The sequence below is a fragment of the Ictidomys tridecemlineatus genome, chromosome 1 (genome assembly GCF_052094955.1).
Source record: "Ictidomys tridecemlineatus isolate mIctTri1 chromosome 1, mIctTri1.hap1, whole genome shotgun sequence".
In the NCBI taxonomy this organism is placed as follows: domain Eukaryota; kingdom Metazoa; phylum Chordata; class Mammalia; order Rodentia; family Sciuridae; genus Ictidomys; species Ictidomys tridecemlineatus.
The window spans coordinates 30,972,372-30,999,516 of NC_135477.1; the positions used below are offsets into that span (position 1 = coordinate 30,972,372).

Consider the following 27,145-nt stretch of genomic DNA (forward strand, 5'->3'; position numbering starts at 1 on the left):
TCAACCAGGCCTCTCCCTGCCCTCACTGGTTCAGGCTTGCCCTGTGTTAACCCTGCTGCCTGGTCTCCCCTTCTGCCTCTTCACCCCAATCTCACTCAAGGACACAAGGAAGAAAAGGCTGCTTCTGAGCTCAGTGATCAGATGAGTTGATTCCTTAACTCTTCTGGGATAAGGCTCTATGCTATATTCCTATTCATAGGAATGAAGATGTTGTCCTGAGTTAGTCAGCATTTTGTTGCTGTGACCAAAATACCTAATGAGAATAACTTAGAGGAGGAAAAGTTTATTTTGGGTTCTTGGTTTTAAAGGTTCAGTCCAAGGTCAATCAACTCCTTTGTCGTGGGCCTGAGGCAATGAGGCAGGACATCATGGTGGAGGGTCATGGAGGAGGAAAGCTGCTTACTGAGCATTTACTACCTGCCAGGCCTTATGCTTAACATTTTATGTACCTTATCTTGTTTATTCCTCTCAACATTCCAGGATCAAAATCCTCATTGCATAGGTGAGGAAATGGCATGTTGAGGTAGTGTAATGCCCACAGTTCCTCAGCTGGAACAAGGAGCGCACTGTCCATAGCAGGAACAGTGAAGTTCTGGGATAGGGAACCCGTGTCAGCCGTAAAGTCTCACCTGCATCATTACTGACTCCAGTTTGGTAATAAACTCGCAGAAGACATAGCAAGGTTCTTTGTTTTTTGAGCCATCAGATAATTTAAGCAACCCTGTGTAGGACTGAAGGGGACTAATACAGTTTTTAACAGAGCAAATCATTTCCAGGCATTCTGAGCATCCATAAAGATATTTGATGTGTTAATTTATTAACTTATTTTGAATCATTGAAATAGGTTTCTAAAGACCTCTGTTTTCCAGTCATGGTCAGCTCTTGTGAAATACTTGACAGTAATAGATAGTTTCTTCCTCATTCTTCTACTGTTTGAGGAATTTTCAGTATGAGGCTTGCTTTTCTCCTGGTTTGTTTAAATGCATAAGCTTTTTTTCTTTTTTTCTTTTCCCCTCTGTCTTTTATTTGGGGCTTGAACCCCAAAGCACTTTGTCACTCTATCCTGTCCTTTTTATTTATTTATTTTTTATTTTGAAACAGGGCTTTGCTAAGTTACTGAGGCTGGTCTCAAACTTTCTATCCTCCTGAGGCTCCAGAGTCACAGGTATTACAGGCATGTGCCACAGCACCCAGCACACTTTTCCATATTTGTTATTGGTGAGAACCAGCCTGACACAAAGAGAAATGTGCAATAAATGCTTGCTGGATAGATGGACGGGTCTGCAAATCTCAACCCAAATCCAGCTTGATTGGCACGGAGGCAACCTGCACACTGATTCTGTTCCCTTTTGCTGGATGGGTAGGGATGATGTATTCAAACTTTATCTAACCCAAGGAATGAAGAAAGCAATTCCAGATGGCTCAGGTTCCCAGCTTTGTGGCCACTGGGGAAGTGATGCTTTTGAAACCTACTTTTGTGTCTTGGACAGACTACAGTTTAGAATTTTGTTAATTAGAATTGATTATATATCACATGATATGAAAGGAACTAGGAACAGAGGAAGAAAATTAGCCATAGTCCTGATCCTGATATAATGACCAGTCCTAGCCCTAAAAAAATATTCTTATGGTTACCATCACAGTAATGTCTGATTTTTCTTTCATTTCTCTAGCATTGTCAGATGTATCAATTAGTGGGAACTACTCATTTTCATCATTGCTTGATATTTCAGTATTGATTAGCCCTGATGTCTTCTTTGCCTAACCAAGAGAGCTTTACTCTATTTGACCAGATGGTGGCACTCAAGAACAAGTCACTGTTTTCTAGATATACAGGATACCAGAGTCCCCTTAATCTGACTTAAGAACAGACATAACCTGAAGAACTATATGATGTATTAGAGATTCCCCTGGTACCTGAAAGTCTATCAGAAATCCGTGTGCATGTAGGCATTTACTTTCAGAATCACTTATTCCACCAGTGCACACTAGGTATCAGGCATGCAAAGACTAATAAAATAAATTGCTTCTGAGGGGTTCAGGTGTAACATGGGAAACAGACTGTGAAGTCAGTATGATAGATAGATGCAATGATACGACCCAAGAGGAAATGAGCACCCCTTGTTTTGTGGAGGAGGAAAGGTCAAGAAAATGTGACATTATATTATAAATATAAAAATAATTGTGTCATGCATTACAAAAGTCTATAACTTGAAACTTAGAGTGGATTGTCTAGATACCCCTCTCCTCTATAGTTAACCACAGTTACTTTTTGTTTTTTCCTTCCTGAAATCACCAAATTGTTTTGAACAGTAAATGTGTTCAAATGTGAGCTCCTACTGAATGTCTTCTACCTAGGAGAGTGATCGAAACAGAGGACGTGCTCAGTAAATATTTGCTGAATGGATCAATAAGTAGTGCGACAGCAGGAAATATTTTCTAGAAATATCACTAGCAGTGATATGCACAGATGATTGGAGGGAGTCAGGCTGGAGTGGTGATGGTATGTGTGTCACAGGGTTATAGGTGAGAGATGGTGAGATGCTAACCAGGAGATAGAGTGAGGAGATTACTGTTGGCTGTGTCAAGAACCCAGGGAAAGCAGGGCCTGGTTATTGATTAGATTTGAGTGGCAAAGGGAGGGAGAAGGGAATTGATTCATGTGGTTTTCTGGCTTCGTTAATGGGAAGTGGCAGAACAGAGCTGGATTTGGCTTGGGATGTGTCAGTCTTAAGATTCCTGTCTAGAAAGCAGTTGAATATGTGTCTGTTTCCAAAAGAAAGGTCTGTGTAGATAACAGATTTACAGGCGAGGTCTTGGGCAATCTCCCCATACCTGTTAGTATTGCAGATGAATGACATCAAAGCCGAGAGAAACATCCTGCTTTCAAGTGTCTAGACAACAGGAGCTTGGCTTAGCTGCTCCACCTTCCTTATTGGAGTCAGACTGGAATCTGGCCTTCCAAGACCTGGGCCACTGCCTCCAGAGCCTGCCTATTCGCACAGTTGGAAAAGTTGGCCTAGGATAATCACTTTATTCTTGCAGTAGCTGTGTTTTTGTTGAATCCTCTTGAAACCCAGCAGCCAGTTCCGAATGTTAGCCAGAGGCTGAATTCTCTGCCTGTCTCCTATTGGCTTGCAGTGACTGAACCCAGATCTGGCTCAACTTGAGCTGCTCAGAGCTGAACTTCTCACCCTGTTTTTGTTTGTTTGTTTTTGTTTTTTTAGACTAACAACAGTAACTGCTAATCCTTATTGTACCTTTGAGTCCAATCAAGCTTTGAGTCCCAGGTTCCTTCTCTCATCTTCTCTGATCTACCTGGATATAATGAGGACCCAGCAACTCTGTGACTTGGGAAAATGCCTTCACCACTCTGGTCTTCAGTTTTCTTTTTTGGACAGTGAAACAAATGATGTCTGTCTTTCCAACATTAGGAGAGCTGATGGGGATGATACACTTAAAAACATTGTTCCAGAGCTCTTATAGACTATTTTCTAAATAACCCTGCCTTAGTGCAAAATGTTACACATCTGGAAAAAGTATTGTTTTGTCAGCTTTGATATCAGAAAGAAAACAATTGGCTGTAAGCAACTCCATTCTGAGAGGTTTCCTGAGTGCTGGTTTGTGGTTCTGTGGGAAGCAGGAAGAAATGGTGATATGGGGTGGAATGCAGCCAGGGAGTGGGCTGGGCCGGGGTGAGTTCTGCTGTCTGGTAAGGTAGGGAGAGGTGTAAGATTCAACAGTCGGTTGTGGCTGAGTCATGACAGAATGAAGTTAACAGGAGGTCAGGAAGGTGGTTTGGAAGTTCTGACCAAGGCTGAGGTGATTCAAAAGACCATAGGGGCAGCAGGACGGAAGCTGCTATCAAAGTCAGTCTTCAATGGTGAAGGATGTATAAAGGGCTTTAGGCTGTGTCCTCTCACAAAATATATCTCAGATACCACATCTATTGGTTGGCAGGGGTAAAGGACAGCTACCCTTGAATCATTTTGTAGCTGAGGTTATTCAAAAAAGGGGAAACAGTTCAAACTAAAAGACAAAATCAGAAAATACAATGGAAAAGAAGCAGGTGGGCTGGAAAAAGAAAATTTAGAAAAGGGTCAGGTTCAGTTTTAACTAAGTAAATTTAAAGTTAAGTCTAGTTTAACTGGCCTTGCATTTTAAGAAATTAGAATATAGTGCCACTGCCTTGCAGGTCACCTTCAGTGTTCCTTAGCAATCTAGCAGGAATTGAGGTTCTTCTCAGAACCTTGGGGTGGAGGATGGACATCTGTGAGCTTCCCTTGCAGACAGAATCAGGTAGGCCAGAGGCTGCAAGGCTGCAAGGCTGGCAGCTCCTTGGCCCCAGACCTGCTCCCTGAGCCTGGGAAAATGTGCATTTTTCTGTAGGAGTGCTGCCTGTAGGCAGGGTGAGAAACACCACTAAGGACAACCAGCCTGAGCCTGGCTTGTGCTAATTCCCTGCAGTACAACTCTTTTCTCCATGGTGATGGTTTCAGGTCACTGACGTCCGGAGACAAGATCCCTAAAGTCAATTTAATATCATTCTTATACTTGGAAAAGAATTTCTCAATTCGTAATTTCATACATCAGACATGTCCTTCATCAGATCACATATGCCAGTTTTAGTTTCAGAAAATGTGAAATTTTATTCATTCAATAAATATTTATTGAGTCTGCTCATGGAATCTATAGACCAGTCAGCTCCTGCAATAAGGACACAGTTGGGGAAAGAGCCTGGTCCCATCCTGTCCCTCTCCAAGGTTTCTCCCAGTGAGAGGTGAACCCCGGAGGCTGCTCTGTAGACTTACTACATTTGCATGTTTTCAGCCCTGAGAGTCAAGTTCCTTTTCTCTTAGAATCCCTGTAATGTTTTATCTTGGCTGAAGAGAAGGAGAAAGCATTTAATCCTTCACCCAGGCCAGGAGAATGAGGAGGGACCCTGATGCCTGCCCCACTTGGTGTTCCCTTGAAATTGGGTTTGAGCAGCTCTTAACCAGTGTGGGCAGCAGTTGGGAGGGACATTTTCAGTGCTGGAAGCACTGGTGTTGCTCAGGGGTCCTGAGCCATTCTAGGGTGGGGACATTACTCTTCCAGACAGTCTCTGCCGCTTCCATTTCAGACTCTTGTGTTCTGATGCTGCTTGTCCTGGGGGTGTACACCTGGCCGGTGACACTGGATGGTAGTGACATAGTGGCGCTTGAGCTGCCTTGACCTCCCTCTGGCTCCTGCAGTGTGTAAGCCACTGCCTCCTCAGTGGTGGGGAGACATCCATCTAAAACAGCAACTCAAAATATAATACACCTAACAGTGTGGTTCAGGTTCCAGCTCTGCCATCCCGCTAACCTGCCTGCGCTGACAGTTACCCAATCTCTCAGTGCTTCATTTCTTCATCTGAAAAAAAAAATGGCAGAAGTAGGTTTGTGTGTGAGGATTAGAGAGAAAATGATCACTAGGCACTTAGCACCATGCCTCCCACATAGGGCATCTCACCAGGTGGCATGTAGATTAATTGCCATTGTTATCTGTGATTACAGGGACTTGGAGACTGGGGTCATACACAGAAGGAAGGCTAGCTGTATGGAATATGGAAAATCTCATCATTGATGGGTAGACAGAGGAAAGATGGATGGATAGATACGTGACAGAGCGAATTCAGCTTGTGTTCCCTGGAGAATCTAAACAGGAGAATACCCGTGTTCACTTTTATAACTCTTTAACCTTTAGTTTTTCTATATATTTGATAAATTCCATAATAAAATATTGGATAAAAGAATTCCATCAAGCTGTGAGTCTTCAGAACTGACAAATTCATAAAGATAATAGGAATCTAATTTCAGTAGGATTAAAAGCAGCCCTGTGGTGCTGGGAACAGTGGCACTTGCCTGTAATCTCAGCAACTCTGGAAGCTGAGACAGGAGGATCACAAGTTCAAAGCCAGCCTCAGCAATTTAGTGAGGCCCTAAGCAATTTAGAAAGGCCCTGTCTCTAAATAAAATTTAAAAAGGGATGGGGATGTGGCTCAATTGTTAAGTGCCCCTGGTACCATAAAACAAAAACAAACCAACAAAAAAACCCAGCCTGGTGGAAGCCATTTGTTTCCTTAATAAGAGTGAGTGGTGTGTGTGTGTGTGTGTGTGTGTGTGTGTGTGTGTGTGTGTGTGTGTATACATGTGTCAGCGACAATGTTTCAGTTAGTGAGGCCATAAAAAAAGTGAGATGATTAGGAAAAAGGAGGGTATCAGCAAGTATGTATTTTTATATTTTTGTGCCCATCTCATTCCAAAAATAATTTGTGGTATCATGAAAAATACCTGGAGTTTAATAAGATAAAAATAAATGAAGGACATAAATGGCCAAAGACGTATGCACATATCGTAAGGTTCTGGGCAAAAACTTTAAGTACAAAATTAGGCTACGAAGCAGGGTGTGGTTGTGTTGTGCTTATAGTTCCAGCTTTTGGGAAGCTTAGGCAGGAGTTCAGAGTTAGCCTGTGCAACATAGTGAGGCCCTGTGTCTTGCGGGGAAGAAGAAGAAGAAAGCACCTGCCTGTGATAACAAGAGCAAATATTAGCATATAGAATCCCAGTATATCATTTTTCATGGTCACTGATTTTCCTAGGTACCCAGATAGCTGGCCTCTCCTCCTTTCACTGCTGATTTTAATGTTCCATCAGCCCATGTGCTCATGCAGAATAACCTAAAAAAAAAAAAAATCCAAGTAATGGGCTTTTAGTAGCTGACATTTGCTGGCCACATGTTGGGCCATGCCCCTCCATTAATGTCCTTAACTATATGATCTTGTGTGTAGCACTGGGTCCCCAGCCCTCTCTCCTACTTTTTCTCCCATCCTCTCCCAGCCTTCCATCCTCAGCCCTCCTCCATCCTTCTCCTGGCCCCCCACCCCTCACCTTTCCTCCACAGGCAGTGTTTTGCAGAGTTATTCTTTTAAAGCACAAACACAGTCATCTCGGTTGGAGGGCTTTGTTATTTGGACAAGATTCCTGAGTGTCTAAGCCCCACAGACCTGTCTTTGTCTGTAGACATCTGTGTCTAAATCCCAATGCTCTTTAGAAAGCACAGTGCTTGATAAGGATGCCAGGAATTGTGTCTCTTGCCCTGAGCTGGTAATTTGCTTTTGAGAAAAATATTACAAATGCTAACTCCTGTTCTTATCTCCCCCCCACCTTCTTTCTTTTACAATTACCTTTTTCATAGTATATATTCTTCCAACTTCCATGCAGTGAAGAGGGAATCAGATGGGGCTCCTGGGGACCTTACTAGCTTGGAGAACGAGAGACAGATTTATAAAAGTGTCTTGGAAGGTGGCGACATCCCTCTTCAGGGCCTGAGTGGGCTCAAGAGACCCTCCAGCTCAGCTTCCACTAAAGGTAATTAACAGGGTGATGTCCGCAGCTCTGTCTCCCCTTCACACCTGTTCCCTGAGTGTTGGCAGCAGGCGAATCTCCTGTAACTGGAACCAACTCTGCCCTCTACAGATCCATATCCAGGCCTCGGAGCCCTCTTGTATCCCCTCCCCTGTTTTCTCGCCGGCCATTTTTCTTTCTGGTATTAATGGTTTCCCTCCCTCTGAACCCTGACCTTGCTCTCTCTGAAGCATTTCTGTCCTTTTTGTTCTAATCCCCTTTTCTTAGAAATTAGCTGAGCTTCAGCCTTTCCTAACTGGCAGGGTGGCCATTTCTTTCGTTGCATCTTTGCACCTGCTTTGCAGCACAGATTATTTTGCTTCCGGACATCGACTGGAAATTTTTTAAAAGCCCATATGACAAACGAGCATGTTACCTCCTTTTTTTGGTTTGTTTGGTTTTTTTTTTTTTTCTTTTGTAGCAGCTTTCAGCTTTAACCTAATGGGTCTGTTTATTTTATTCTGCATGCTTACCAGTGGATCGTAAAGGTGGGAATGCTCACATGATTTCTTCATCTTCAGTTCATAGCCGAACATTTAATACTAGCAGTGCTTTAGGCCCTGGGTGTAAGCACAAGAAGCCCCTGTCAGCTGCGAAAGCCTGCATTTCAGAGATCCTTCCTTCCAAATTCAAACCCAGGCTCTCTGCTCCCAGCGCTCTTTTGCAGGAACAGAAGAGTATCCTGTTGCCCTCAGAGAAGGCGCAGAGCTGTGAGAACCTTTGTGTTTCTTTGAATGATTCCAAAAGAGGCCTCCCCCTCCAGGTAGGGGGAAGCATCGAGAACCTGCTCATGCGCTCCCGGCGGGATTATGACAGCAAGTCCAGCAGCACCATGAGCCTCCAGGAGTACAGCACCAGTGCCAGGAAGCCCTGCCCTCTCTCCAAAAAGGCTGGGCTGCACTTCACCATGTTCTATCGGGACATGCACCAGATCAACCGAGCTGGCCTCTCCCTGGGATCCATCTCCTCCTCGAGTGTGCGGGATCTTGCCTCCCACTTTGAAAAAAGCAGCCTGGAGTTATCCAGGGGCGAGCTGGGGTCCAGCCAAGAGGGCTCAGAACACATCCCCAAGCATACTGTCTCCTCCCGCATCACTGCTTTTGAGCAGCTCATTCAGCGGTCTCGGTCCATGCCATCCCTGGACCTGTCTGGCAGGCTGAGCAAGTCCCCGACGCCTGTGCTGTCCAGGAGTGGACTGATCTCAGCCCGCTCAGCTGAGTCCCTCCTGGAATCAACCAAGCTCCGTCCCAAGGAGGTGGACGGAATGAACTCCAGTGGGGTCTATGCCTCCCCGACATGTAGCAATATGGCAGACCACACCTTGGGCTTCAGGGGCCTCGTGCCTTCTGAGCCCCTCTCCACCTGCTCAGATGAGATAGACCGCTGTTCAAATGTCTCCAGTGACAGCAGAGAGGGCAGTGTTCATGGAGATTTCCCTAAACATCGTCTCAACAAGTGCAAGGGCACTTGCCCCGCCTCGTACACCCGCTTCACCACCATCCGGAAGCATGAGCAGCAGCAGTCCTCCAGGCAGGCTGACTGGCGCCCGGAGTCCAGAGGGGACAGGAGCACCCTGCTCAGAAACATCTACCTGATGAGCCCCCTCCCTTTTCGGTTGAAAAAGCCCCTTCAGCACCATCCCAGACAGCCTTCCCCGGTGGGCCAGAAGCCAGACCTCCCTGGTCAGCCCCATCAGGATCAGCCCTCCTCTGGGGGGAAGCCCTTGGTTCCCACCCGCCTGTCTTCCCGACACGCCATGGCCAGGCTTAGCCGCAGCTCAGAGCCCCCTCAGGAGAGACCCATGATCCTGGAGGACGGCCCGAGGGCCATTAATAATGGGAACTCTGTGCCATACTCAGACCACGGCCTGGACAGGAACAACAACCCACAAAGTGAACTGGCACCATCCCGTGGAGGTGGCATTTTATGTGTTTGACCAGTCTCACCTCCTTGTCTCCACATGGCTTGCTCTGCCCCTTCCTCCCGTGTGTCCCTGGTGCTCATTTCCTTCTCTGTCCTTTGCTTCTGTTTGTTTTGCTTGGCAATTAACCATGGCTTGTAGTGGCTGCACTTCTTTAAAAACAGATCTCCCATGTCATTTAGACTAACCACCAAACCGTGTTTCGAAAGAAAAATTGGCCGATTAGCTCATCTGAGAAATGTGCCCATTTGAACTCTCAAGCCCCTTGCTGTTTGCACCAATCCCAGCCCACCTGTGGTTTTTGGAGAGGCAGCCTCTCTCCGTGGCCCTGTGTGTGTAAGTGTACGGTTTGTCCCCGTAGAGCCTGCACGATGCCTCTTTGTAGGGACAGTCAAAGAATGCCTTCTCCTTTTGTTCACCGTTTGCCTTCTGGTTAGTTTTCTTCATATTAAACTAGCTTGCAAGTAAACCTAAAAAGCACGAGGGAGAGGTGGGTTTAGGTTGTTTCCTTCAGAATTTGGTTACTGATCGTGAATCAATGAGGACTTTTGTTTATAATAAAAGAAAGGTGAAATCTTTTCTTGACCTGGTTTCACACTAAACATTTGCCTGTTTTTTAACACGACTTTGTTGTTTTGAAGATTCTGAATCACCGAGACATTTTATACCAGCTGATTACTTGGAATCTACAGAAGAATTTATTCGAAGGCGTCATGATGATAAAGAGGTAAATCTCATCTTTTTAAATCTCCTAGCACTTGTGCAGTGAAAATCATGAAGGAAGTAGCATTCTAGACACCTATCAGAGGTAATGTGGTCCAGTGGATGGAAGCAAAGATTGGGGTTTTTGCAAATGACTTTTTATAGGTTCCATCAGTCCTTTTTAACCTGCTTTTCCAAAAAGTGGGATCAGTTTCCCCACGGGCACTCAGTTAAAAGTACCTGGTCCAGCTATCACTGCTGCATGGGAGGCACAGAGCAGCCTCTGCTCACAGCTTCTCTCAGTGCCTCCTGAGCTGGGAGCCGGAGTTCACTCTTCTGCCCTCCTCCCAATGCCTGCCTTGATGTTCTCAGAGGAAGTCCACCCACGTTTCTCCCTCTGCCTATCCCTCTGTTGTCACAAAGCACTGTTCAAATTGAAAAGGATGCAGTAGGAAAAAGAGGAACATGAAAAATAATAATGAAAATCAACTTTGAGGAAGTTGCCTTTAACTGGGGGGGGGGGGGCGGGGAAGATGCCCCAAGAAGTTCTAGTAAGCCCCAGCCAAGAACTTCAGTGTGTGGATATTTACTTGGAGTGACTGAAATCTCTGTGCAGTAGTAGGAAAGAGCCCATTCTTCCCGGGATGTAGGGGGATGTAGGGGGAGGTAGTTCTGTGTATCAGCCCAGTGGGCAAAATCCTAAGCCTCTGCCATGATAAAGCATTATGTTGCACACTTTGTGGGCTTTACATTCTCAGGAAAAGGGGTCAATACCTACTTTCTGTAATGAGTTAAAAGATGCAAGATGTGTTTGAAATAGTGGCGGGCGGGGGCCGGGGGTGTTTGTGTGTTTACAACTCTATCCCTTCCCCTTTTTCTGTTGCTGTCTTGAGCAGCTCTAGTGTTTAGGTGGAGTTCCTTAAGGATTTAGGGTAAGTTTGTCTTTGAGGAGAAAGGTACGATCATAATCATGGCTACCAGACAGGTGAGACTAAAGACAAAAAGAAACTACCATTCCTCTCCCCATCCTCTAGGCATTCAGTACCAGCCCCTGGGAGGAGACAAGGGGAAGTATTTGATGTAAAGAATTGTTTATAATCAGGAAATGCAAAACTCACTAACGATGAGTGTTCATCAGGATGCACAACAGATTGATTTCTATGGCTCTTTGTTAAGTATTTCCTGCCCCTGAGATACAAGATAAGCGTAGGTCTGGACTGCTGTGATGAGGAAAGGTGACATTCCATTCTAGTAATGGGACTCTAGTATACAATGCGGAAGGTTTTGTGGTAGAATTTGTTCCTGCTACACAGGGGGGCATATTTTACTTACTTGATTTAACTATAAGTTGCTTACAGAATGTGAGCAGCTTGCTTCCTGAATGATGCTGACCTACAGACCCTGGAATAGTTTGTGTCTTTACCCATGTTTTTTTGGCTTCTGTGGTTAAACCACGGGCCTGACAGATCTACTGAGGTCACATTTAAGCTCTGGGTTGAGTGAGAGCTTCACTCCATCTGATGTTTGCTTCCTCTGATGTTATTTAACCTCATCCACAGAGCCAGAGGTACAGTACCAGAGGTTTCGACAAGGGTGTGTGGCAGCCTCGAGCACGAGTCTGTGCCCACTGCAGGAACAACAGACACCTCCCAGCTGTGGGGGTGTCAGTCTGCACCACTTCATGCAAATGCTTTATTATTAACATTGATGATAATGGCAGTGCAGAAAATGTCCATCCTGTAATCGTCAGTATGGTCACGTAGCCAACTCCCTTGTTTTGTTCTGGAGAGGACCACAGCAAGGAGGGGCTTACCCAGGACCACCTGGCAAGTTAACTTATACCAGAGGCAGAACTAGGAATCAAAGCTCCAGTTTCCTGGGCCAGTGCTCTTTTCATGGTACTGCGCTTTGCAAAGCACTTTCTTTTCTCATTTAATCTTTATAGCCATTTACTGAATACTGGAAATGCCACAGCTGTTTGATGAGTTGTTATTTGTAGACCCGGTAGAAAAGTCAGGCCCACCATCCTTTGGAGATAGATGTCATATGAGGTATTTAATCGCCTGCTGGAAGAAAACTAATGTTTTATTGAGCATGCTGAGAATTATCCATTCTAATTAATGCTTTCCTATAAGGGACATTAATCCTAGAAATGTAAGATTGTTGTGCTTTAGGAGACACAATTAAAAGTCTTTTCTGTTGGACCATTTCAATAGACAATGAGGGCATTTGGTAAAAAGCAACTTTGCTTGATTATTTTAAAAGGTCTTTAAAACTAGAAATAAACTGGGTCCTGGAGTCCATCCATGTAATCCCAACAACTAGGGAGGCTGAGATAGGAAGATTTCCAGTTTGAGGCCAGCTTGGGCAACTTTGTGATTGATACCCTTTATTCTCCTTTTTTTTTGGGGGGGGGGGGTACTGGGGATTGAACTCAGGGGCACTCGACCACAGAGCTACATCCCCAGTCCTATTTTGTATTTTATTTAGAGACAGGGTCTCACTGAGTTATTTAGCACCTCTCCGTTGATGAGGCTGGCTTTGAACTCTCAATTCTCCTGCCTCAGCCTCCCAAGCTGCTGGGATTACAGGCATGTGTGACTATGCCTGGCTATGATACTGTTTCTTAAATTTAAAAAAAAAATTAAAAAGAGCTAGGGACGTATCTCAGTGGTGGAACATTTCTGGGTTCAATCTCCAGGACTGAAAAACAAACAAAAAATAGAACGAGATGACTATTTTCCTAGTATAGAAAAAAAATTGTTTCTTTTAACCCCAGGTACCATTATTCTTAGCTTATTTTTGATATTTACAGTCTACATCATTCCCTTAAACTCAGCTTTATTTTAATCTAATGAAGAAATAGTTCTATAAGAATGTAACTGGGGGGCTGGGGCTATAGCTCAGTGGCAGAGCCTAGCACGTGTGAGGCACTGGGTTCAAGTCTCAGCATCACATAAAAATAAAGGCATGCTGTCCATCTACAACTACAAAAAAGAAAAAGTTAGACTTTTCTTAAAAGAAAAACTGGGGCTGTCAATCACATAGCCTTTAATACATATTCTAAGGGCTCCTAAAAATTGTGCCCAGAGAGGAGTGGGCTGGCTTAGAAGGGGTGCCTTATTTTATGAAGTGGGCAGTGCCACTCTGTGGAGAACATATAGGAGTAACCGAAAGAGGAAGCAGCAGAATTACCTGGTTACAAGGTAATGAAATCCTAGGGCAGATTTAATAGGCCTAACGTGCACAGGAGTCATCAGCCAGCCCTGGTTCTGCCTTGGGAACTACTGTGGGATGTGCCCAAGTGAGGTGGTAAAAAAGCAACATTGTTTGATTATTTTAAAAGGTCTTTAAAAATAGAAATAAACTGGGTCCTGAAGTGCACCCACGAACATCTAACTCCAAAGGATGGTGGGCCTGACTTTTCCCGATGGCTGCCCAGCATCCTTGCAGTGCCCTGGATGTGCCCCCCTGGGTCACCTGGCCTTTGCTGCCAGAAGGCAGGAGACTTGGCTGAGAGTGTGATCTTATAGAATCGATCCTCCCTGGATCCCAGCTCTCCCCAGATTTCTCCTAGGCAGTGCGCTCTCCTTCCTGCTGAATGTGAAGGGTGGTTACTATGGGAACATAGAGTTATAGCCATCTGACCCTTAAAGTCTCCTCATGGTTCACGCAACACCTTCTTCCTTAGTTGCTTTTGTTGGCAGTTTTCTAATGCCCTGGACCAGATGATTCACTGCCTATTTTATGCAATTTCATGGCAGAAACTTTTAGCGGACCAGAGACGACTTAAGCGCGAGCAAGAAGAGGCCGATATTGCAGCTCGACGCCACACGGGCGTCATCCCGACGCACCATCAATTTATCACTAATGAGCGCTTTGGGGACCTCCTCAATATAGACGATACTGCAAAAAGGAAATCTGGGTCAGAGGTCTGTTTTGGTTGCCTCAAACTGCTGCTTGACCCAAAGCAATATTTGCCTCCCTTCAGCATTGCCCTATGTAGGTCAATTTAGTTCTCCAAACAGCATCTGTCATCCTGGCTTCCCTTAGCCTTGCTTTGGCTCTTGTGGCTGGTGAATGGACATGAGCCCCATTACATTCTGTGCTCTGTATGCTCAAGCATGCCTGGCTGTGGGACCGGGATCCGCTGACGCACACCCCTAATGCATGCTTAGAGCCTCGGCTGCCTTCATAAGTCCAGTCCTCTCCATGCTGCATTGTATCATGATTCTGTGTTGCCTGTGTATATTGCTTGGAGACCTTGTACCTGAGGCCACGTGCATTGGTAGCTATGGTGTGAACAATTGCAAGAATCTTCTTTAAAGAGATGGTTAATGCAACTTATATCACAAAAGTTATCAATACTGTGCCATTTACAAAAGCCCTCCCCCCAACTTAGTAACATTGCTATGAAAATCTCAGAGAACAATACTGCAGCTTGTGTGCAGATGTATTAATTGTAAGGCTTGTTCAGTGGCGCTGTGGCACCTCACTGAAGACTTTTAAAATGTGAAGATTTTTGCAGTTAGGATAAACCCATGGAGAGTCAGAGAGCTCTCTGAGAGACGTTTCATTTGTTCTCTTAATTTTGACATTTCTAAGATTACAAAAACTTAATATTATCATAGGAACAAAGAACAAAACTTTGAAGTGACTTTATCTGGGTCTTGGCCTCCTACACCAAGGTCAATATGTTGGAATTCTTGTGCTGGCCAAATGCTGCCTCTTGCGTAAGAGATTATGCTGTGCCACTTAACCCTTAAGTAGCCCTGCTGAAGATAGTCTTGTTTGGGGGAAGCATTTGTGTCTGGGACTTGGGGTGGAGGGTGGGGGAATGGGATCCGCAATATGTAGTTTTATAATCTATCAGTATAGTAGATTAATATTAATGCTTTTATCTTTTCTGTCTTTTGAGTGACAGATGTTTGTCTTTTTTTTTTTTTTAAGAAATTGAAGGCATCTGGCAATCAGATTTAAAGAAGGAAAGCTGGGAGGGGAAGGAGACTTTAAAGTGTGGAGAAAAAGAAAATGTTACTCAATTGCCTGGGAAGGGAAGTCCCTTAGCCCTCAGTCTTCTGGATCCCCCTTGGAACAGCCCTGTTATGAAGGCTCTGGTGATGGGTTGACCCTCCTGTGCAGGCCTTCCTGCCTGTGGATGAGGATGCAAATGGGAACATGCAAAGATACCCCTGTGACCCATGTAAATGAAGTACAGCTCAGGTAGACGACCATGGACCGAGGCAGGCATTCCCCCTCAGGGGCCCCACCTCCCTACGAGAGCAATAGTTCTCAAATTTGTGCATCAGAACCCCCTGGAAACTTGATAAAATTCCTGGGCCTCACCTGCAGAGTTTCTGATTCTCGGGTGGGGTCCGAGAACTTGCAAGTTCCTAGGAAATATTGATGACGTCCATTTAGGAGCCACATTTTGAGAATCATCTCCTTGGAAGGTGACTGATAGACACGAGAAAGTAGAACCCAACAAGTCCCAGGCGTGGCGTGTTGTGTGGATGCACTTTGTTCTTACTCAGTAGATCTTGGGTGGGAGTAATTCTGTGTGAGAACCCGCTGGAGGCATGAACAGGACTCAGTCTGTGCTCCTGGGGAGCTGGGAGTGAAAGACCCTCCCTCATACACAGTTATCTTTCCTTGTAGTAAGTTACACAATGCTGTGAGAACCAGAGAGATTAAGATGGGTGTGGTCTCTGGAGCTACAGGAGAGTAAAGAGGAAGCCGCTGCTTTGTGTAGCCATCGTGACTCCCATACACTTCTTAGGAGTTCAGTGGCATCAGCGTTTCTCAACCTTAAATAACGTATGAATAACCTTTAATGAAAAAAAAAAGTCACCAGCCCTCTTTATTAACCTAATCCAATTTATAAATTAAATTATAGACCACACACCTGTACAACTTTATTAGTTTAATTGTTCCGTGATATCATTTTGACAAAACTTATTTACCATTCAAACATGATTACATACTGCTTTGGTATAATTTTTTTTAATGTTCTCACAGCTCTACAACTGGGTGACATGGGGACCTCCCCTTCCCCCACTTTTTTCTTCTGGAATCACTGAAATTTTTATCTTTACAGATTTGGTCATTGGGTCTTCTGATGACCTTGTCATTTATCATTAATCCCACATCCATTCTTTTCTTATTCATGCCCAGTTGTTAAATTATACTCTTTGGTTACCTATAGGCACGAACATAGGCTATAGGCACAAACATAGGCATTAAAATTGTGTAGCATTAACTTGATTATAAGGTGGTTATTCAGTTGGCCTCGAATAATGAATGTGTATAGATAGATAGAAACATCAACATGAAAATTCAAAATTAAAACATTCCTGTGGAGAATTCACCACCCTTAAGAAGATCTCTGCAAGGCCCTGCCTCAAGGTACATAAAATTATGGGCATATCAGTAAAGTATTAAAATCCTAAACTGAAGCTAGATGTGTTGGCATATGCCTGTAATCCCAGCGGCTACAGAGGCTGAGGCAGGGGAATTGAGAGTTCAAAGCCAGCCTCAGCAAAAGCAAGGCTCTAAGCAACTCAGTGAGACCTGTCTCTAAATAAAATACAAAATAGGGCTGGGATGTGGCTCTGAGTTCAATCTTCGGTACCACTGCCCCCCTCAAAAAAAAAAAAACTAAGCTTGATGAAGCTTTTAAATGCCATTTTCTTGACAAGGCATGATGGCACACATCTATAATCCCAGCTACTTGAGGGGCAGAAGCTGGAGGATTACAAGTTCCAGACAAGCATAGACAACTTTGCCAGACCCCGTCTCAAAATAAAAAATATAAAAAGAGCCAAGAATATAATGGAGTGCTAGAGCACCCCTGTGTTCAATCCCTAGTGCTGCATAAATGCATACATACATACATACATACTATTTCTTTTCCCACCTACTGTTCCGTTTTTCTTTTTTTCCTTCTGCTCTTTTCACACCTTCTAATATTGAAGAGGACATGCACTTTCACTTTCATCACATCGCTCCCCGAGATCAGTAGGTCATGACAGTTGGCAAGTTTAGAGAGGTTAGAGCTGCTCATGGCTGGAACACAGAATTGCACTGGAAGCTAGAAATAGCTTGTTTACATACATGATTTCTATTCCCCATCATCTTAATAAAAAAGAAATAACTACTTTTAAAGATGAGGAAGAAAGATATACAAATAAGAATGATAATAAAGATGAAATTCTTGCTAGAATTGGAGGTGAAGAAATTACAGGCAGATCTGGGAGCTTAGTAGAGATGTTGCAGATAGATTTGCCAGACTGAAACAGGAAGCGTGTAATAGAGATAAAAGCAGTTAGGTAAGAGTGGGGAGGAGTGACCCATGTCAAGAATTGAGATGTGATCTGAGGGACAGTTTGAGAGCCAAAGCCAACATCAAAGCAAGAAAGTCATGGGGAAGAATTTGAGGAATGCTATTTGTGCTCCTGGGTGACAGTAGATTAGAGGGAAGGGAAGGTGAAGTCAAAGGAAGCTTTGTGCCAGTGGGAAGCAGAGGTCAGATCTGAGCAAGGGGGTTGTGGACCAAGGGCGGGCAGGCGTGACTTACTGACAAACTTGATGAGAAAGTGGAGAAGGGGCAGGGGCTCACTTCCAGGCATGGTCCTCTGGGAGGAGAGCGCTACCCCAGCAGAAGGGGAAGTCTGCAGAGAGAGGATGAGCTCAGGGCTTGCTCTGGCTGGTTTTGGGATGATCTCACAGACCATGAGAAATATAGAGAGTTGAAGATGCCATAAGAAGTGAATCAGAGCTTCATCCCCTTGCAGATTATAATTTAGGTTAGGCAAATAGAAATATCCCCTGGAGTAAAAATGCAAAAAAAGAAATGTCTTGGGATTTCTCCCTGAAATATTTTCCCCCCATAGCCACAATCAGCATGTTTTGGGGTCCAGTACTTAAGCTTTGGAGGCTTTTCAAACCATTTCTTCCCTAAATCTGACCCTCATGCAGGATACAGTGGACTCAGTGTTCATCTAGTGTTCTGCCAAGGTCAGACACAGGAATTTGGCTCCCATTTCTATATCAGAATGAACTGGTTAGGCAAAAATTTTCTGCTTTGCTTTCTAGAAACATATGAAAATGCATCCTTTTTATTGCACGTGAATAATTATTTTAACTTGCTATTGTTTCTTATGTTTAGATGAGACCTGCCAGAGCCAAATTTGACTTTAAAGCGCAGACACTAAAGTAAGTGCCACTGATTCTATTTATTTGTCTTCTTAGCTGCCTCTTGGAAACACAGAAGTTTGCCTATAGAATAGTGTTGGAGAAATGATTAACAATTATTTTTTTAAAATAGTAATTTACATGCCAGGCTCTACTTAAAATATACTGCATATGTTAACTCATTCACCCATATGAATGGGGATTAAATCCTGTGGATGGGTACTATTATCCCCACTGAACAAATGAGGAAGCTGAAGTCCTGTAAGGTGAAGGTTAAGTGATAGAGTCAGGATTGCAACCCAGGCAACCTGGCACCCGAGCTGGGCTCTGCACTGTACCACCTGGCCTCCTCTTCTATAGGAGCTCTGTTTGCTTGATGAAGTGGTAGCTTGAGCTGACCCCAGCCCTGCTATGGAAGGAACCAGAACCAGCCTCTAGGAGTCAAACTTTAGTAGTTTTACAATAACATCCCCCCAAAATAAAGGCCTATGGGGATCCACAGGAGACACATCTGAGTGTGCGCCTCAAAGTACTGGCTCCGTAAGATGTTTCTCAAAAGAAGGACCTGTTACAGAAATGAGTGAAGGCCCCACTGTGTGCTGAATTTAGACCTCTCCCCACCTGAGAAGATGCTTTTCTATTAGCATATTAATAACTAGAAATCTTTCAAGGAAGAAACTTAATTAAACTTATTTAGTCTAGTGCTTTCTAAATTTAGGAGAACAGGAAACTTTTCTGTTTCCCATGGAAAACCATTTGGGAAATGCTACCAAAGACTGGGTTCCAAAAGGAAACTTTCAGCTTTATATTTGATTATAGATTGAAACAGGCCATGACTTTTCATTGGCAGCCAAAAATATCATTTCCAGCAGCAACCCCTGCCCTGCCAATGGGAGGCCTCTCCCTGGTGATGAGAGGGAGAGGTCTCTTCTGTGGACCATAGTAAACACTGTGTGGAGGCTGCTCAGCTGTGGTTCTGATATCCTCCAATGCAATACGAATGACCAGGCCACAGACTCTAGTGCCTAAGCATGAGCCTGGTATATTTTTCAGTTCTTTAGCCCATCCGCTGAAAGGCGGCTGTGTAATGTATTATAAAGATATTATGTTTCTGGGTCAGGAAGTCCTGAGTTCAAATCCTGACTATGCCATTTACATCTCTGTGACTCTACATTTATCCATCCCTGCCACCCTTAGTTTCCTCCTCTGTAAGATGAGGATAAAAAGATGTCACAATGATACTTGTAAAACATTTTGCACAGTATAGCAGAAGTTAATACTCACACTGTACCCAACACACACACACACACACACACACACAATATGAATACACTTTCCATTATGATTTTATATAAAAGTGGAATTCATTATGAAATATTCGTAAATGCATATAGCATAATTTAAAACATTTTTTTTCTTTGAGCAACCCTATGAAATAGAAGAGGTGAGAAGGCTGACATCCATGGAAATTGCCAACATTTAAAACATTGCCAATGCTGGAAAGCTGGCTCCCTTTTCCTGACTCAGTGTTTTTATCACATGCCACCTCTAAAAAATGTCGATAGGACTTAGGAAAAAAAAAATGGATGAGCCAAGTCCATGGAAAGTCTTATTTTTTAAGCTCTCCAATCCCTTGGTTTTATCTTTCCTTATAGTGCTTATTCAAAAAAGTGTGCCGAGGGAACACTGGATCAACAAAATTAACCAGATTTCTTTCCCCACTGGATTTCACCTGTGCTGTGCTCATGTACGCAATGACATTCCAGACTGGTATCATGTTACTATTTCCCAAACCTTCTTACCACCAGACCTGGCCACCTGGTTCTTTTGGAACTGGAGGAGTGATCCGTAGTTCAGGAAGAATGGCAGCCCCCGGATGCTGTGGTGTATCTTCTCTGGCCACAGCTACAGATCTCACCTTGGCCACATCTCTCATACAAGTTGACCTCCTCCTTTGCTTAACAGTAGGGCCATTTCAGCCCTTACACTGCCTTCATAGCTACGAGATACTCAGGGTAGCGGATTTCAGAGCTTGCACACCTCCAGCAGGGCGGATATGCTGAGGATCTTGTCGCATCTTGGTGCCCGCACTTGGGATTAAAAGGAGTGGGAATTCAAGACACCCTAAGGAGGGCTGGGGCAAAAATGTAGCCAGAGGCCTTCCTCCTCACAGGAAACAAATGCCTCAGACTCCCTTCACATGCCTCTTCAGGGTCGGGATCCTCTCTCCCCACTGTAAGACCCACAGAGGCTGCCTTGTGCTTTTATTCAGCACAGAGCCGACTTTGTGTAAAGTTTTCCCGATGTGCCTGTTGTTTAGCTCTCACTTACTATGGGACTTCTGGGCACACTGCAAAACAGTCACACCCCTTCCATGTTACAGAGACCTTTCTTCCTGTTGGTTTGATGCACATGAAAAAAGATCTAGATTTTTTTTATTAATTCAAAGAATATCACATTACAATTTTTGTTATCCTCTTAAGTTTTCATTTTGTTCAGAATTTTACTTTTTGTCTCATTGTATTTAAAAAGAAGCCCTGGTTGGATGTGACTATCATTATCATAGAGTCAAGCAAAGGGATGGATATGGAAAAGTGGAAAATTGCATCAAGAGTGCTTACAGTAAATCCACTTTTCTTTTCAAGATCTCTTTTCTCATGTTGAAAAGACAGGGAATGAACATTCAATGGATGTTAGCTTTAGAGCGGGCGCTGTGCATGGTGTTTCATTTGCAGTCTATGTCTGCATTCTTCAACTCTGAGTGAGCCATTATCATCAGATAAAGGAACAGTGACTCAGGAAGATTAAATAGATCTTCTAGAGTCCCAAAGCTAGTAAATCATAGACAGGGATTTAAACCCAGATCTACCTAACTTCAGAGCGTTTCTACGGTATGATAGAAAGATGGATGGTAAAACAAGTGGGTGGGTAGACGACTAAATGGATGAAATGATAGAAGGGTATCAGTATGTGATAAATGAATTGAGGATGACTTAAAGCCACACGGGCATGCCTTGCTAGGATGGAGAAGGCAGTGGAGGTGGCAAGGAGATTCAGGAGGAGACATTTTTGGAATAATGGAATAAACATCAGTTAAGACTTCCGGCTGCATTGCAATGTGGTGCTGTCAGTATTCTAAACTTTTAGACAGCGCTCACAAAGAAATGTATGAAGAAAACCACAGCAAACTAATAAGGCCCCCCGAGCACTTTCAAGTGCGAGTCAGTTTGAATGTTAACACGCATCCCCCACAAGACTGGAAAAACGCCCAGTGTGACATAATTTCCTGAATAGAGCATTTCTCACTTCCAAATATGGAGCCCCCTCTTCTGTAATGTGTCCCCTTTGGCTCTTCTTGAAGTCTCTTTTTGCTAACAAACTGAAGTGTCTTAATCTCGCACGTTTGAAACTCTGCTAAAATGACCTAACCTCTGTTGGCAGGGAGCTTCCTCTGCAGAAGGGAGACATTGTTTACATTTATAAGCAGATTGACCAGAACTGGTACGAGGGTGAACACCACGGCCGGGTGGGAATCTTCCCACGCACCTACATTGAGGTACAACAGCCCCTCTCTAGTCTTCCTAAGGAAAAGCCCAGTCGTGCGAATCACCATTTGCTTACAGTGTCCCTGTGTTTTGTTCCCTTCTCCTACTCTTGCTTCCCTTCTTCCTTCTCTTTTTTCCCCCCTGTCTCTTTTGCCTCTTTTCCTTTCTCAGCTTCTTCCTCCTGCTGAGAAGGCTCAGCCCAAAAAGTTGACGCCTGTGCAGGTTCTGGAATATGGAGAAGCTATTGCCAAGTTTAACTTCAATGGTGATACACAAGTAGAAATGTCCTTCAGGAAGGTAAGCCATCCTTCCCGCCCCACGTGTTGGGGCTGTCTTAGATGGTTCCATCTAAGACAGGAATGTGACATTGGAATGTGACATTGTGACATTGCTGTGGTGTGCCAATTTGTACCCTAAAGAGATGCATGCTGATCAAAAATGGCACTAAGGACTGAGAATTTTCTGAGATGAGGTATTTTTAAAATATACTCTAGTTGGGATTTAACCACATTGAGTTCACTAACAGTATTTCTAGAACTTTAGACTCTTTTTTTAATAAACTGTTTAAAACATCTAGTTGGCACCTAATGCTGTGTTGCACACTGTGTTGGTGATGAGATTTATGATACGTACACAGGCCTAGTGGGGAAAAGAAGTCCACTGGTACCAGAAGGGTTTGAAAAGCTTTGAAGCCAAAATTCACAGGTTATCAGCTGTGCAGTTTGTTGCCTCATGGAACAAAGAAAAAGAAGAAGATAAACGGCCCTCTCTGGGAGTGGTTGTAAGAGGCTTAAATGAAACAACATTTGTGAAACCACCAGTGAGACATGTAGCATCTGGTCAGGGCTCAGTAAATAGGAGATGCCGTTAGTTGCCTTCAAGGAGCTCAACGTGCTTATTATGAACATAATTATTCCGTGCAAAGAACTCTCTTTCCCAGAAATTGAAATACTCCTACATTTCAAAATTCTCTGATTGCTAAAGTTATTAAAGTTACAAATTTTCTTGGGGATATAGGGAACTGAGCAGATGGCTCATAAACAGATGAACTGTCTTATACAGTTAAAAACTTATACAGGAAAATCTCTGGAGGCAACTTATTTGCCCATAGTAGGGGGTCAGTAATTAAATTGTTTTATGTATACAAAAGAAGACCCTGAATTGGTCCATTAGGGTGTGCAACACTATTAAAAATGTAGAATTATGTTTCTTTAGAAACAAGGAAGCTCACTGTGTATAGTTAAGTATAACAAACGCAAATAGAAAAAGGGGAATACAGCGAAAATTTGATTTTCATGGGAAAAAATATGGACAAGTCTACTTCACATGCATAGAGTTAAATCTGGAAAATCATATAAAACAAAATATTAATAACAATTACTCCCCAACTTCAGGTATAATGGGTGATGATTCTTTTCTTCTTGGTATTTATTTGTGTGATAATTTTTTCTGCAATAATACATGGAAAATAAATTTATAAAAAGGGAGAGAAAAATCGAGTCCCTGTTCATTTTGCTTCAAATGAGTCAAAAACACCATGTTTGCCTTCCAGCTTGGGAGCATGAATCTGATCTCCTTTTATTTTGGTAAAGACTTGAAGATCTAGTTTAACTTCCTAGCAATCAAATAGCTCCACTGCTGTTGGCATCCCTGGCCAGTGACGTTAACTCCATCAGGTCCAGCAGGGGCCATTTCTCCTGAGCAAAGGATGTGCTAAATGATGCAGGACAGTGCAGGCAGGGGCCTCAGATGTGGCGAGGCGTGACTAGGACCCTCATCTTTCTGTGTCTTGTAGGGTGAGAGGATCACACTGCTTCGACAAGTGGATGAGAACTGGTATGAAGGGAGGATTCCGGGGACATCCCGACAAGGCATCTTTCCCATTACCTACGTGGATGTGATCAAACGGCCGCTGGTGAAAAACCCCGTGGATTACATCGACCTGCCTTACTCCTCCTCCCCAAGTCGCAGTGCCACTGCGAGCCCACAGGTATCTACTCTTCTCGTGACTGGGTTTCCTTCTCAAAATGTGTTTCTATGCTCTATGGTGCCTATGGCACATGGCCCCTGCAGGAGGACTCTCGGGCACTGTGATTTACGAACTGTCTCTGGCCATGTAGACTATAGAATGGAGTTTGGTTTTGTGCATATAAGTGGCATTTCCCCAGCGTGTCGTAGGAGAAATATTATCTCGGGGGAAAAGGAAGGGCTAAAGATAATTCTGAGGGGAAAAGGTGAGTAGGGAAAATGAGAGACTTTATCAGTTGGTCGATCCTGGGAATTGAAGCTGGTGGTATGGAAATCATAACTAGTAGATCATTAATCCCGTGGCCTGGGGTGGTTCTCTCAGTTATCCTGTCAGTCAAGATTGGCTTGCAGAAGACAAAGTTTGAGAGAAGCAAAGTTTGTCTCATCCTCAGACATGTAAACCAGGTCTGCAATAATGCAAGAATTCCCTGGCACCAGGTTGGAAAAGGAACTTACAGGTTGTTGGTCTACACCAGCCTGGAAGGAAGTAAGATGGGCACAGTAAGATGTTTGCTGCTCTGAACACTAAATATGAACATACTTGTTTAACAATATGAAGTATTCCAAACCCATGTCCTCTTTCCAAAGCAAGAAAAAAAAATCATAGCTTTGAGTTCAAGAGAGGCATGTGGAGTGACGTCCTGTGGAACAAACTGACCATACCTGTGTAAGTTGTAGGGACGATGGCCGGAGGACTGGGGGACCCACCTGATGCTTCAGTGTTGCCTCTTTTTCCTCTAGCCCTCCAAACATTTCCTCCTCTGTCACTGGCCCCAGCCGAGGGCTTATGGTACAAGGCATCAGATGGGCTTCCTGCACAGTGAGATGCGCATCCTGCCATCTCCTATGGGACAGTGTGAGACTGAAGCAGAGTGTTCTGCTCTATGAGAATGTGGAGAACTCAGCCGGGCTTTTCCACTTGACTGTAGTCAAAAGTGACCATAAAACAAAATGATCCCACTACCCATGCTCCTTTCAGAAAGACTCTGCTGAGCTCCCTAGGGAGAAGGAAGAGCCAGGACAGGGGTGGGCCACCTTTTCCCCACAGTTCTGGGTCAGAGCTCTGGTTGCAGATGACGGGGCGGCTGGGATGGGGTAGCTTCCAGTGTGTGTGTTTTAACCCAGTTCTGCAGAGCAGGCTGGTGCCACCCGAAACTGCCTGATGGGAACCTCTCCCGTCTCTACCACTTACTTGCCTCTCCCTTCCACCCCACCTACACACAGCCCTGCACACTCCCATCCTGCACCCCAGTTTCTCTCAAATCTCACCAGGTGATTTCCTTTGGGGGCACCAGAGTGTCCTGCTCATCCTCTCCATTTCATTCCTCTTTATGTACCTAGTGATTATTTTCCTCCATTCTCTTTATGCTGACATTTGTACCTTTTGCTTCTTTCTTTTGTTTTCTTCTCTCTCCTTTTCTTTTCAAGTATCCCAGTCACAGCAAGCTCATCATGCCAGCCCCCTCATCTCTGCCCCACCCCCGCCGGGCCCTATCCCCCGAGATGCACGCCATCACCTCCGAGTGGATCTCGTTGACTGTAGGGGTCCCGAGCAGGCGGTCTCTGGCCCTGACCCCACCCTTGCCTCCTCTGCCAGAGGCTTCTATCTATGACACAGACCACCTCGCCTTGTCGGTGAGGGCCCGTCCCTCCCTGCCTCTCAGCCTCCCCCAGTCAAGTTGGCTGGATCGCTCCACTCCACACTCAGTGGGCCCCCCTCTGGCCCTGCCTCCTCCCAACAAAGCCTACTCGCTAGTCGCCAGTGCCCAGGCCCCCCTTCACATCAATGGAGATGGTGGTGTCTACATGTCACCATCGGGCATCTGCCAAGATAGCTTCTCCCAGCCACTACTTGGGGGCTCTGATAGGGTCATCTCGGAGCTTAGCGGTGCCTTTAGCAGCCAGAGCAAGAGGCAGCCCTGGAGAGAAGAGAACGGACAATATGAAAGGAGAGCAGAGAGCCAGGCAGGTGAGAGATGCCCTGGTGGACCCAAGATCTCTAAGAAGAGCTGCTTGAAACCTTCAGATGTGGTCAGGTGCCTGAGTACTGAACAGAGACTCTCAGATCTCAACACCCCTGAGGAGAGCCGGCCCAGCAAGCCTCTGGGTAGCCCTTTTCCAGGAAGGGAGGCTGGGCAGACAGAGCTGCGTAGAGGTGGCGAGGCTGAGAGGAAAGCTGCTCAGAGTGGTATGAGCCAGGTAGGCCTGCAGCATGACGGGGGTGCCCTTGGCATCTTGCTTGGCAGGGTGGGCTGCACATCTCACCCTTGGCCCATCGACTAAGGCCAAGTAGATGTCTGTGAGACCCATTTGCTTGCCTTAGGAGCAAAGAGATGGCCAAGGGAATACAGGTGACACCAGTCATGGTGTCAGGGCTGGGAACGGTTGGAGGGAAAGGTCAGGTGGTACTCTGGCCTCTTGAGGTGATTCAGAAGTATCCTCGAATAGGGCACCCACTGGCCTGGTATGAAAGCCTGTAAGAAGGAGGGCCTTCCTCAGGTCTCATTTGTTCTTTGGAGCTTGTCCTTGGTTTGCTCTGACTAACAGCTGAGAACACCAGGCTTTGGTGTGGTATGTGGCGGTTTGGTTTTTGTGAGCTGCACTTTGTTTCCATAACCCATGGTGCGCTGCTAGTGCTCGGTTTTGTCGGGTCTCCGTCCTGTCTTGTGTTTGTGTGAGAGCACACGGCCTTGTTCACATGAACAAAGGCATTTTGGTTCTGGGGTGGAGCATGCAGGGCCCCCTTGCTGGGCTTGGGGTCACTGAGGGGACATACAAGGTTCTTTAGTAACTTTCTCATTATCTCTCTGAGTCAACTATAAGGATTTCAGAGTTTAGACACCAAAGTGGCCTTAGGATGTTTTGAGGGCTGACAATTTCTTGATGGGAAATGAACTTGGCAACCAGACTGATTACAATTCTAATTTTGGCTATGTCATTTCCTACCCAGGAAGTCAAAGACTTCGAGCAACTTCTCCAAAGTAGCCATGTTTGAGTACCAGCTCCCTGTTACCATGTAATGATAGGAATCACTTACCCTCTCGGAGACTCAAGTTTCCTCCTTTGTAAAAGGAAGGTAACACCTACCTCATAGAGTAGTTGAAAAGATTCCTTGAAAATAATGCATGTGAGTGCTAAACACAGAGCCTGGGAACATGGCTGTCCCTTTGTCAAGGGAAGCTGTAGAGTTACTATCTTGGAGGATCTATAACTGCATCTAGAACTGAGAACATTCTAGAACCTCTTTAGAACTGGATGGCTTCCTGAAGATGTAAATCGCTTATATAGATATCTGTTGTATGCGATGCCCACAGTAAACTGCTCAACCC

The 27,145-nt window shown here is 44.6% G+C and overlaps 1 protein-coding gene across 50 annotated transcripts in view; it reads left to right on the forward strand.

Annotated features, from left to right (window-relative positions):
* Positions 1 to 27,145, forward strand: part of Sorbs1 (sorbin and SH3 domain containing 1) — a 231,072-nt gene that overhangs the window by 185,072 nt on the left and 18,855 nt on the right. For 26 of the 50 annotated variants that reach the window (XM_078035761.1, XM_078035799.1, XM_078035912.1 and 23 more), the window contains 7 exons: positions 7,219 to 7,391; positions 9,990 to 10,075; positions 13,815 to 13,982; positions 18,218 to 18,264; positions 21,685 to 21,799; positions 21,960 to 22,085; positions 23,584 to 23,778. In XM_078035761.1, the coding sequence (XP_077891887.1) occupies positions 7,219 to 7,391; positions 9,990 to 10,075; positions 13,815 to 13,982; positions 18,218 to 18,264; positions 21,685 to 21,799; positions 21,960 to 22,085; positions 23,584 to 23,778 (910 nt within the window). Of the gene's footprint in view, positions 1 to 7,218; positions 7,392 to 7,903; positions 9,344 to 9,989; positions 10,076 to 13,814; positions 13,983 to 18,217; positions 18,265 to 21,684; positions 21,800 to 21,959; positions 22,086 to 23,583; positions 23,779 to 25,244; positions 26,016 to 27,145 lie in introns of all 50 variants that reach the window. The other 24 variants (XM_078035975.1, XM_078036115.1, XM_078036214.1 and 21 more) reach the window with 4 other exon arrangements.